This window comes from Ylistrum balloti, unplaced genomic scaffold (genome assembly GCF_031769215.1).
Source record: "Ylistrum balloti isolate Yb309-2 unplaced genomic scaffold, AGI_CSIRO_Ybal_v1 Utg369874, whole genome shotgun sequence".
NCBI classification, from domain to species: domain Eukaryota; kingdom Metazoa; phylum Mollusca; class Bivalvia; order Pectinida; family Pectinidae; genus Ylistrum; species Ylistrum balloti.
This window is the reverse complement of record NW_026782015.1, coordinates 458,076-470,714: the sequence shown is the minus strand read 5'-3', so window position 1 is coordinate 470,714 and position 12,639 is coordinate 458,076. Positions and strand designations below refer to the sequence as shown.

General features: G+C 35.6%; 2 protein-coding genes across 2 annotated transcripts; one reads left to right on the top strand and one right to left on the bottom strand.

The window, feature by feature from the left end:
* The first annotated feature begins 3,349 nt into the window (after positions 1–3,349).
* On the top strand, positions 3,350–8,626 carry LOC132546087 (NF-kappa-B inhibitor-like protein 1). The gene is made up of 6 exons (XM_060209782.1): positions 3,350–3,437; positions 3,897–4,093; positions 4,700–4,812; positions 5,540–5,679; positions 6,185–6,314; positions 7,509–8,626. Exons 2-6 carry the CDS (start codon positions 3,906–3,908, stop codon positions 8,045–8,047), a joined length of 1,110 nt encoding a protein of 369 aa, XP_060065765.1. The 5' UTR covers positions 3,350–3,437; positions 3,897–3,905; the 3' UTR covers positions 8,048–8,626.
* Positions 8,627–9,676: 1,050 nt separating this feature from the next.
* Positions 9,677–12,508, bottom strand: LOC132546113 (uncharacterized). The gene is made up of 2 exons (XM_060209809.1): positions 12,330–12,508; positions 9,677–10,201 (listed from the first exon to the last, which is right to left on the bottom strand). Exons 1-2 carry the CDS (start codon positions 12,439–12,441, stop codon positions 9,912–9,914), a joined length of 402 nt encoding a protein of 133 aa, XP_060065792.1. The 5' UTR covers positions 12,442–12,508; the 3' UTR covers positions 9,677–9,911.
* Positions 12,509–12,639: the final 131 nt, after the last annotated feature.

Sequence of the window (12,639 nt, the reverse complement as noted above, 5' to 3'; positions counted from 1 at the left end):
CCAAAAAAAAAAAAATCAAGATTGAGATGTCAATTTTACTTTTTTAAGACATGGAAAATGCAAGAAGAGCAAGTATGAAAAATTGAAAAAAGTAGATTGATCTTATACATACAAGGACCAAGTAGAATTCTTACGAAATCTGTTTTGGATATACATTTACAGAGTGACTAGAAATTTGTTAACATATTATATAAATGCATCCTGATAAATCTCACAAGTTCCCACAGACAATTGTCCAAACTTCATATCTGTAACAACAGTACAGCAGTGGGCAGTAGTGTACAAATCCATAATAAAATTTCAAAAATTATTTGATCATATAACAATACTTCAAATCAAACATTTTCACTCCATTTTTTCCAGTAGATTGCACATAATTGAATGGCGCTCTTTTCTTAGGAGTCGTTTCAAACCATACCTGAATTAATATAAGATACAAACACCAATATAGATAGAACGTTGTGTACCATGGCCAGTGGTAGATATATACATTGGAAAATATCAATGTTGGCAGTTACAACCATACAGGTAACCGCGTAAATGCCACATAATCTTACGACAAAATTATTTCTGGCATGTATACATACTGATTGTATGAGATGTAAACAAGGTACATAAGTCAATAAACTAGTAACAACATGGGGGAGAAGTCGATTTATGTAAGTGTAAATTGGTACCTGTAATCAGTCAAAGAATCCCGAAGGAAATAATTCATGACATGTAAATAATCAATAAACAATAATTGAAATGTAAGGTTTGTTGTTTCATAAACTATTATAACCAATGAAATCTGGATCTAACTCATAATCAAAAGCCCGACAGTGAAATCAATCTCTGGAATACTAATTGATGAACAGGAAATTATTTACAACAGTTTATTACACACACTATTCAATCAACAAGAATCATACATATGAATCCAATTCAATATTCAAGTTTAATAAAACTTTTTAAAAAATGATTATAATTTGAATACTGGAAACTGTCAAATTGTGCTTATCGTGAATTACAAAAATATCATTTACTATGGCAACATAAAAAAAATTTCAATTCATTCAACTTAAAAAATCAATGAATCATTACTTATACATATGAAAAAAGGAATTTTTAAATCAATAACGAATCAATGAAAATCATAAGCCGATCGATGCAGCAAAATATAAGGTATATACAATGAAAAGGGAACCAGAAATGATAAATTGGATTCCACAAAAGTGAAACTAGGGATTGTTTAATTCATATTATAATACTGCATATAAATTTGTAATGAAAAGATCATGTCAGGTAAATTTTAACAACGTGTTCTACTAATGTCCTTTGGAGGTACATGTATATAAACTAGCTATATTTGATATAATGAAAATAATCTAAATTTTCGCAATCTTTGGAGGATTTTTCAAACATTTTCTAGGGCATGAGAATTGAGAGCCTGGGGTTTAAGCCACATGGCATTCTGTGCAGGTTCTGCTCGAAACTGAACCAAATATTCCAAATTTTCTTTGTGCAAGAATACGTTTGATTTTATAGAACGCAATGTCTGAGGTTTCTGAGGAGGTGAAAGTATCCAAACTAACAAAACTAGAGTCACAGTAACGAGAGGGTGCAGGATTTCCTGATCTGACGAAGATATCTCATGTGTAATAGCAGAAAACCTGGATGTGACAGTGCCAAAGAAGCCTGGAGTATGAACATCGGAGGCACTATCGGAGGGCAATCCCTGATTCACATGTACTGAATGATCCTCGGTCTGTACAGACTGATCTACTTTTACATTAGACACAATGCGAAAGCAATTGGTAGGTGTTTGCGAATGAATATGAGCAGCTTTGAGTCTGTCATTATGTACTGGATTATGGTGAGTCTTCCCATAGAGAGGCTCAGATAGCAATACAAGATGTGAGGATAGAACTTCCTTGACAACCATAACATCAGAATAAATGTTCTGCAGTTTTTGTCCTATATCTGTTGGCTCTTTCTGTCGATCGACATAATCTCCTGCTTGGAGTTTCTCATGGTTTTTCAAATTTGCTTTCAGTTTCGACATGTCAGTCTGTGAAGGAGAAATATTTTCAGATATGTGAGTGTGAACGAGTTACAAGCGTTTCTGTAGGTCGGAGACATACGCATACTGTGGTAAGATCAGATGATATATGTGACAATGGAAAGGTTGGGCGTTGGCCAAACAGGATTTCAAAAGTGAGTATTAAGTTGTCCGGTTTGTAAACAGCAGCATTCATAGAGAACACGATAGATGGCAAGATTTGCTCCCAATTAGCTTTAGTCTTAGTCATGTATGGGGTAAGTGTTTTCAGCTAAGACACGGTAGGTACGCTCACAAGCTCCTAAACATTTGTGGACAAAGCTGGGAGTGAAGTTCTGCTGGATTTGGAGCAAACGGCAAGTTTCCTGTTTCGCTTTCGCAATAAATTCGGAACCGTTGTCAGACACCTAAGTATCGTATACCCCAAATGTTGTCACTAAGTGGTAGATAGCCATTCCAAGTATCAATGCGTCTGAATAAGCAATGGAACAGGTCCAAACGTATTAAGAAAACATGTCAATGGATGTAAACACATAGGAATAACTCGTAGGTAGAGGTCCGTGCAAGTCAATCTGGGTCAAATTGGGTTTTACTAGGATTTGATTTGGGTTTGATATTTGTTGTTGCTTATACCCTATAGTAACATAGTTTACGTAGGAAATATCTGTGCGAAACCTCTTGGTCATACAAAATCCATACTATCACGCAGTTGGTCTACCTTGATTACAGGCTATGTTTTGGGTGAAGGGGTTGAGGAGAGATTCGCAAGAGCGAGCAGGACGCAATCCAGATTGTGCAGGTTGGAATCCATAGTATCATTCATTCATATATATTTATGTGTGATTACATATGGACCTGTAGCTTAACTGTGAATTAAGTATACAATATTAAATTGCATGTAACGTCGAAAGTCTTAGTGATAACACATGTACCGCGAATAACACAGTTTGGAAGTTCTCAAAGCACATGTACTGTATGTAGAGTGTACCCATTACATTACATAGCATTACATTGCATAATGTATAGTAATGATTTGACAATTCAAGTGCATTTGCTCCTGACGGAAAGAAGACTTCGCTGAGCATTTCATATAAAAAATATATGACTGGCTACGCTACCATTTTTAATATGAACATTGTAATATATGAGTTATTGTCTGTACTAGTAATCGCATCCGTTCCTGTCTTAATGCCCAGTAGTTTAACGCTATCGTAATTCTTTTAAAAATAGATTACTTTCGGTTTCATTTCGAGGCTCATCGGAAGTTGATTCAGACGACGGGACGGAAAGACGTCTCGTACATTTTTAATCAGAAAGTAGAAATGCAATGTGTGGAGTTTTAAAGATGAATTTGTGGGTAAAATATCGTCTTAAACAGCAATTTGACGACAAAAAGGTAGGGAGAAACTCAAACGGTATATCAGAACATATCACAGTGCAGCTCGAGACCGCCAACGCTTTTAACAGACAACAGTGTGATGTAAACAAATGAAAATTAGTATGAAAATAAAGATTTCTACTCGCATATAGGATCGTAGTTAATTCCTGATACACTTTTTACAGAACAGTTAGATTAATTTCTAATAGATGCAGTAATTTTTACCATTTTTATCGCGACGTTTAACAGTTTACTGGTGACATATAATGCTAGCATGTTTCTTCATAAATTGTTCAGTAATCTGCAATCAAAAACAATCACAAACACACGCGCACTTATATAAATATATTTATGAACTTCTTGATCAGTTAAGTTAAGATTGTATTTATAGTTGCATTTATTATGATAGGAACAAGTGAACAGCTTGTAATTAACTTAATCAACAAAACATGATTTGAAGATTTGGTTTTATTGCAGTGTTATTAAATGATGGGGAAACAAAAATGTTCACACTGTCAACTCTATAAACTAAAGCGTTACATCAAGGAGGACAGACCCTCTCGCATGAGGTCATATGTAGCCAAGCATACCATTGACCTCTCAACTGTAGAACTCTCCAAACGCCGCAATCTTCTCCACTATTGTAGTAAATATGGACTTGGTGGTGTGTGTCGGTGAGTTTGTTGTTACATGATAGACATGGTTCATAGTGAGATACTGTGAATGTGTTAAATATCATGACCTTGTGATAAAGGGATATAAGCCCATTAGGTGTCTTATTTAGATTAATGAAAAATATTACTCGGATCACCTTGTATTGTCATAGTGATAAGAATCCATTCCAGTTTCATTATTGTTAATTGAACGTAATTTTATTATTGATTGCAATCAATTTCATGCACCATCTGGAAAAAAGTTTAAGCTACTTGTCTATTTCTTTCATTGATAATTTTGTAAATTTTAAAATCATTGTTTTTAGAAGCTTTCAATCTATTTGTATTTTCTTTTAATTGAATCCCACTGATCCCTTTCAAGGGTGCTAGCTGTAAATTACTGGCAATGAATTAACATTTTTACATAGGAAACACTCTTGAACTGTACATTTCTTATGTCTCTGAATCATTCATGATATATGAATCAGTGATCTTTGCAATTTTTGTTGCATTTAAATGGTTTCATTACCATGATCTATTATTTTTCAATAATTTTCCATTATCTGTCAATCATGATAATGTCTGTTGTTTAAGCCTTGTAATGAAGGCTGAGTTATGATGTTACAGGTATTTACTAGAAGTGGGTGTGAATCCCTATAGTACAGATGAAGATGGTAATACACCCGTACACCTAGCTCTCCATCGGGCACTCAAGGAATCATGCACCAATGTTCACACAGGTAAGTAATAGAGTAAACTCTGAACTGACCATTCACTGGATATTTATGTAAGCATGGTAAATACTAGCCACAAAATACTGCTCTTTAGCTCGAATAAGGACCAGTTCTTTCCTGGAGGAGGATTATGTAACCCTGGTAAATACTATAAGCAGTATATCGCTGGGCGTGAGAGAACTTCTCTTTAGCTTGATTGGTTTAGCTGAAGACTTGTAAGGCTGAGGTTCCAGCTTCCAATCCTAATGAAGGCATTGAAATGAATGTTGACTTCTGTTACATTTGTCTAGTTGAGGGAGGTTTTTTATCGATCAATGTTCTGATATAAAAACATAATCATATTGGTTTCTGTTTTATGTGTAGTTTCCTGAAGCAAAAGTAACTTCCTTGAATCCTCATGCAAATTAGATATGAAAGTATTAAAAATATATCTAAAAAGATGACTTAAAGTGGTTGGAATGTGTAGTAGTAATCATATAGATATTGTATGCAAAATTTATCTACAGTGAAACCTCACCTAACGACCACCTCAAAATTACGACCACCCCGCTATTACGGGCACTTTTTTTCAGTCCCGTTTTTTTCCACTATATATCTTTGTATTGGTCGCTTCAGTATTGCGACCACCCCGCTATTCCGTATTACGACCACTTCCTACAGTCCCAACGACCACTTATTAACGATAATGTGATAGTGACCACAATATCTGTTATGTATTACATATTTGTTACAGTTTATAATGAAGTGATCCTGCCACAGCTAGAGAAATGTCCATTTCTGACTGAAGAGGTTGATGATTATGGGACAAGCTGTAGGGATCTGTTAGACCGACTTGTGGAAAAACAACAACGTCAGAAATCATCAAACCAGGAAGTACTGTTTGAAATTTTAACACTGATTACTAGGGGGAAGGGTTGTGGTTGTTGTTGTTTGAGTATGGAGAAAATGTTGGGGGCTTGGGCGGGGGGAAAGAGGAAGTTATGATATTTTTAGGGTTTTGCAGGTAGGTTGGTCATGTAAGAATAAGAAAATGGTGGATATGTGGCCATCTTGGATAGGGATATTTGTAGATTGCTAATACAATTTCTGTTTTCAATTGTTGTTTCCCTTGTTCATCAAAGCTACCATATTATATATTCAGCAATCAGCGAAATATCCACCTTAATGTAACAACAAAGATCATACATTGGTGGAAACCAAGATCCCTTTGGGATTTCTTGTTAAAAACCATTTATAACAATTATGAATAGAGTTCATTACAGAGTTCTGTTAAATAGTAAGCAATTGTTCATGGTGTACTGTATCATAGTGCATGAAAAGTATGACACAAAAGGTTGAATAAATATTTTTGTAATTATATTATTTTTCCTTTGGGCAGTTTCAGACATGGTTTGAGGCACCAGAGACAGTCGACTGTTCTTCTCCATCAGAACATGAATGGCAACAAAAGATTTTCCAGGAATATCACTACGAGTGTGAGCAAGAGGGCATGAAAATCAAAGTCTCTGGTAAGTTTTTGTGGGCAATAGGGTGTGAAAATCAATGTTTGTAATAAGTTTGTTTGAGCAGGTTATGAAAATCAGAGTCACTGGTTTTTAGGTCTCCTGACAATAGATCAAGATTATGGTGACCTATAGGGATTGTTGTTTGTCTGTCGATATGCATTAACTTTTTCTTGTGAGCACAATAACATGAATACCTGTATATTTGAACTGATTTTGAGTAAACTTGTGTTATGTAGACTTGTATCAATATTCAATAAGATCTTGAGTTTGACAATGGCACCAATTTGATGGTAATTCACAGAGTTATGGCCCTTTGTTGTTTTACTATCATTGGACCTTGTGAATAACATACCTTAAGTACATATGTGCAGATTTTGATGAAACTTGGTGTACAGCTTTATATCAATAAGATTTTATATGAGTTTGAAAATGGAATTGATTCATCAAAATTTACAGATGATGGCCTTTTGCAGTTTTATTACCATGGACCTTGTTAACTTGATAAATTGAGTAAATATTAGGTTTAAATGAAACTTTTCATGCAGACTTATATGAATAGGATCACAAAAGAGTTTGCCAATGGAACTGATTTGATTATATTTTACAGAGTTATGGCCCTTTGCAGTTTTATTACCATGGACCTTGTTCACTTTATAACTTGAGTGAATATTTGGTTTTAATGAAACTGTATGCAGCCTTATATGAATAGGATCACAAAAGAGTTTGACAATGGAACAGATTTAATTACATTTTACTGAGTTATGGCCCTTTGCACTTTTTGCAGTTTGAGATTGTTTGAGATTAGTTAAGTGACTCTTAAGGTCCGTGAGCCTCTTGTTGTGAGAAGGAAAGTTTTAGATTGAAGGGCTTTAGTTTGTTTGTACAAGTAAAGTCAGGCTGTCAGGTTTTATTTCAGGTAGAGGACTTTCTCTATATCTAATTTACATAAAGTGACTGAAGGTGTCCAGTAACTCAGTTCTGGTGAAAGAATGTAAAGTCAGTCTCTTGTAATTTGGATTGGGTTATAGGGTATGAGATTAAACTTTTATATACTTTAAAATGAGGTTATGAATAAGAAAGTGTTGATATTAAAAATATTCACTGCAAGAGTTTTACTTAGATCATCAAATTATCTTTAATTCTAATCATAAATGTACTTACAGATAAGCTTAACCTGTTTTAATTGATTATTTACAGAATACTTTGAAGGAGATTTTAATGAGGAGACCTATGATGAGTGGTGTGAGAGGATGGCCAGGGAAGTTCATAACAAACGTAAATACAGTAACACCGGCCAGAGATCTAAAGAAGAGCCCAAAAACAAGAAAACTACAGCAGAGGAAGATTTGGAAAAAGCTCGCGAAAAGATGAAACAGAAATATGATGATGAACAAAGGAGAATTAAGGAATTACGAATCAGACAGAAAAAACAAGACTATGAGGAAAATATTAAGACTTTACTTTCAAGTAAAGATGTAGAACTTATAGGTTTTAATGACATTCCATGGCCCTTTGAGTCAGAAGTAACAGATATCAGTAAAAGACTATTCTGTGACATAGCTCCATCAGATAAGGAGACATATCGGAAGTATCTCCGGGAGCAACAAATCAGGTGGCATCCCGACAAGTTTCTCCAAAAGCTTGGACACCGCATCAAGGAAGAAGAAAAAGACTGCATTTTAGAAAGAGTTAAAGAAATATCACAGGAACTCAACAAGCTGTTTGACTCATCTTAACGTTAGTCTTTTTAGCCACATCATTAGAGTATACAGGCCCAGGGTAGTTGTATGGCAATATGTTAGTGTAGTGTAAAAGGACTGGGTCAATATGCTTGTAATTAACTGTCAAATAAGGTCTACATAACTGTAACACCGCTGACAGGGCATACTTCATTGGCTCAGTTAGCAGAGCCCTCGATAATCATGCAGTACAATATGGTGCAATATCTCTCTGCAGGTATAAGATTTCACAGTTCTATTACAGTTGTACAATTTTGTTACCACATTGTAAAAGTATCCCAGGTAGTTCTGTGGCTCAATGTTACTAGTACAGCTTTGTAGCCACATTGTAAGGGTGCAGTTATGTGGCTATGTTTGTAGTAAATCTCTGTAGACACTTTGAGTATACTGGGTAGCATAGAAAAAGCATGATCCTGTGTGAAGGTATCTTGTAAGAAACACAATGACTTGCAAGAAAATTAATGTTTTTGGTTAGCTCAACATCATAAATGTATGTGTGTGTTGTATGAAAATGTGCTTCATAACTCAATGTTTTAATTAGAATTCAGCATTACTAAACATTTTACTGTGAAACAATTTGTGTTGTTTTATTTTGTTAAAGGGGACACACTATTTACCTTACCATTCTCACCACTTTAAAGATGCTTTGTTGAGATTGTTGGACTGATGAACTTTTTTTTATTAACTGATTTCTTGAATGTATTACCATTGAATTAAGGTATGACCAAAAAAGTTACAGCCATTCAAAGCCAGACCTGTGGACCTATGCCATGGTGCAGCATTGTCTATCAGCTTCATCTAAAAATTAGTACCAGTCATGAATCACTCAGCCAGACTTTATCCAAAGCATTTGGGGAAAGGAAACTAATATTATATAAAAAGTGTCTAGAGAAGTGGGGCTCAGTATGGGGAAATTATGTATCAATTACAATTCTTCTTTAGAGTAATAGGAATTTGACAAAATTTGGTTTGAAGAATTAGTGTATGAAAGGGAATCATTTTTGTATGAGATGCCGGTCAGGCTCTGAAGGCAGTAATTATAATTTTTACTGGATTTCTTGTGGTGAGTCCAGAGCACTATTTTCAAAATTTTGACAGGTTCATTTACAAACAGATATACATAGTGGTTCTTTAAGTTTGAGCAAGTCCCACAGGAAACGCATGAGTCTAAGACTCAAATATTTTAATCCCAAAATCACATAGGGAAAGAGGAGCAGAGCCAAGGCGGGGAAATTGGAAAAACTTTTAAACTCCTTCAGCTGGGATGTAGGTATTCAAATTTTATGTGAAACATCCTCAGGTGATGGGGACACAATTTTGTATGAACAGTGGATCTAAACATTTTGGGGCAGATGCGCGAGGGACGGGCCAGATAAAGGAAAATTTGCATATAATCTGAAATTTTCTGGTGAGAATGACAGGATTTTTTTCCAAATTAGATATGAAGCAACCTTGTGTGAAGGGAAATCAGTTCTATGTATCAAATGGCATAGGGGTGAAGCCAAGTAGGGAAAACTGGAAAAACCAAAATCTCCACATGATGACCAATATCAGAGTAAAATCATCTCTTCAGATTCTGAAAAACTAAAAATGATGGACCTACTAATAAATACTAAAAAACTTCAATACATTGCAAAAACAATAATTTATTAAATATTATATCCTGCAATACAGTGTTAGTATTTTATTACTTCTCTGAAGTCTTAATGATGATACAATAAAATATTCCATAGCTTCTGATCAGATTTCAGTTGATTGGCACAGGTTTGATGAATTTTGTAAAGATTCCTGTTGCAAAAATATTACTGTCACAGTATGGTCACTTCTGTAAAATTTCTTCTAGTTTTAATGAGATGTGGTATCATGATTTAATAGCCTCTGTTGATTCTTGTAGTTTAGTTATGGACTTAGTGATGTCCTCTCCAAGCTGTTGTAAACTGTTGTATTTGTCCTCCAACTCTTTTGGAGCCTGAGTCAGGATCTTGTTGAGTCTTACCAGCTCTAACGTATCTTGGAAAGACTTATCTACTTCCTCTGTAACACATGTCACATCAACACCTTCTGCCAATTTATCATTGGATGACTTTTGGTCCAAAGGCGATAACTCCATAAAAGATTCGATCATTGCAATATTGCTGTTACTCAAAGCATCTGAAATTACAATTGCAAAACTATTTGTAGCCAGTATTTTACATGAGAAAGAACCACAAGAGCGGACGAACAAAAAAAATCACTATATAAGAAACAAAAACATTAACCCACTATAAACAACAAGAGGCCTAGCGGCCTTGATGGTCACCTGAGGCAAGCAGTATTGAATATAAAGGTTAAAGGGTAGTTATCAAGTGTCATGATACAGAAACTGTGATAATGAACATGGTAAGCCAGAGTCAATACATGCGAAACATAAAACTCATCCTATACTAAAAATTCTGATAAAGATAGTGGGAGATGACCAATGTTATGCTCAAAATGCAATTTTTCTATGAAAATTACTGTAAAGTTTAAAAAAAAGTACCTTTGTTTCTACCATACCTGAGTGTTGAGAAAAAGATTTAAAAAATTTTAGTCAATTTGAACTCTACTGGGCCTGCCCATCAGCCCCTTTGGGGTCAGCCAGGATAAATATGGACATATCGTCAAGCCGTCATCCTTCACTCATAATTCTTACCAAGTTTGAAATATTTCCAATGGAAATTAAACAAATTATGCTAAAATACTAGTTTTCCTATAGAAACTACAAAAATGAAATTCACAATTTTGGTAAAGCACCTGAAGATGCTTCCATTCGTGAAGAGTATTTGATTCTACCTTATCTGGATGTTGAGAAAAAGATTTTTGAAATCCGAGTCAATTTGACCCCTTTTGGCCCCATCCTGTGGGGTGAGAACAGTATAATTCACAATTTTGGTTTATCTTAGGCAAGGGAGGATTTCTCCAAAATTTCATTGAAATTGGATCAGGAGTTTTTGAGAAGAAGTAAAAAATGTTAAATTGTTTACGAACGATGCTGGGTGAAGGTAATCGTAATAGGTCACCATGAGACTTTTTCTCAGGTGACCTAACAAGAGGCCCATGGGCCTTAACGGTCATCTGACAAAAAGCAAGCCAAACCTAGAAAGTGGGTTGAGGTCATTCATTTGAACAAACTTGGTAGCCTCTCCTCCAAGCATCTTACAGGCCCAATATCAGCACTCATGGACTTTTGCTTGTTGAGAAGAAGTCGTTTGTATATTTTAACATATTTGACCCCTGTGACCTTGAAAGTGGGTTGAGGTCATTCATTTGAATAAACTTGGTAGCCTTTCCTTCCAGCATGCTACAGACCCAATATCGGCACTCATAGACTTTTGCTTATTGAGATGAAGTCCTTTGTATATTTTAACATATTTGACCCCTGTGACCTTGAAAGTGGGCCAAGGTCATTCATTTGAACAAACTTTGTAGGGCTCCATGCCAGCAAGCTATGGGCCAAGTATTAGCCCCCTAGGCCTTCTAGTATTTGAGAAGAAGTTATTTAAAGATTTTGACATATTTGACCCCTGTTGTTCAAGGTCATTCATTTAAATAAACTTGGTAGCCTTTCCTCCCAGCATGCTACAGACCCAATATCGGCACTCATAGACTTTTGCTTATTGAGATGAAGTCCTTTGTATATTTTAACATATTTGACCCCTGTGACCTTGAAAGTGGGCCAAGGTCATTCATTTGAACAAACTTTGTAGGGCTCCATGCCAGCATGCTATGGGCCAAGTATTAGCCCCCTAGGCCTTCTAGTATTTGAGAAGAAGTTATTTAAAGATTTTGACATATTTGACCCCTGTGACCTTGAAAGTTGTTCAAGGTCATTCATTTAAACAAACTTGATAGCCCTTCATCCCAGCATGCCACAGGCACAATATCAGCAATCTGAGCCTTTTGGTTATTGAGAAGAAGTTGTTTAAAGATTTTAACATATTTGACCCCTGTGACCTTTAAAGTGGGTCAAGGTCATTCATTTGAACAAACTTGGTAGAGCTCCATGCCAGTATCCTCTGTGCCAAGTATTAGCCCCCTAGACCTTCTAGTATTTGAGAAGAAGTCGTTTGAATGAAAAGTTTACGGACGGCGCACGGCGGACGACGACGGACGAAGCATGATGACTATAGGTCATCGGACCCTTCAGGTCAGATGACCTAAAAATCAATAATGCCTATGTGACTTGCTAAACAATAACATATCATGCCACATCAAAATGCATGTAAATTGTTTGTGTGCAGTCACGATCGTTCATACTTACTATTTCCAGCGAGAAAAACCACGTCGTTCTCAGAAGCATTTTCAACATCCTGTTTCATATGTTCAAACGACGGTGGTTTGGGTCGTTCTTGTAATGTCCCTGACTTCGACATGATTATCAATGATTTTGAAATTTCATATCTTTTATTAGTTTTGCTAAAAACAAAACAGGAAGTTGACACTTTTTCTACCCCCGAAACAGAAGATCATTTCCGATAGATAAACAAATATCGTTAACGCACTTGACTTCATGCCACCCAAGTCATCGCTAAGAAGCTGTAATTGATAACGCGATTCAGGTTATGTCACAC

What these genes read in the sequence shown, in the direction of transcription:
- LOC132546113 (XM_060209809.1), bottom strand. Translation starts at nt 12,441, where the DNA reads ATGTCGAAGTCAGGGACATTACAAGAACGACCCAAACCACCGTCGTTT. An exon ending in GGTTTTTCTCGCTGGAAATA is followed by an intron (nt 10,202 to 12,329) that starts GTAAGTATGAAC and finishes TTGTAATTTCAG; the next exon opens with ATGCTTTGAGTAACAGCAAT.
- LOC132546087 (XM_060209782.1), top strand. Translation starts at nt 3,906, where the DNA reads ATGATGGGGAAACAAAAATGTTCACACTGTCAACTCTATAAACTAAAG. An exon ending in ATGCACCAATGTTCACACAG is followed by an intron (nt 4,813 to 5,539) that starts GTAAGTAATAGA and finishes TATTTGTTACAG; the next exon opens with TTTATAATGAAGTGATCCTG. An exon ending in CATGAAAATCAAAGTCTCTG is followed by an intron (nt 6,315 to 7,508) that starts GTAAGTTTTTGT and finishes GATTATTTACAG; the next exon opens with AATACTTTGAAGGAGATTTT.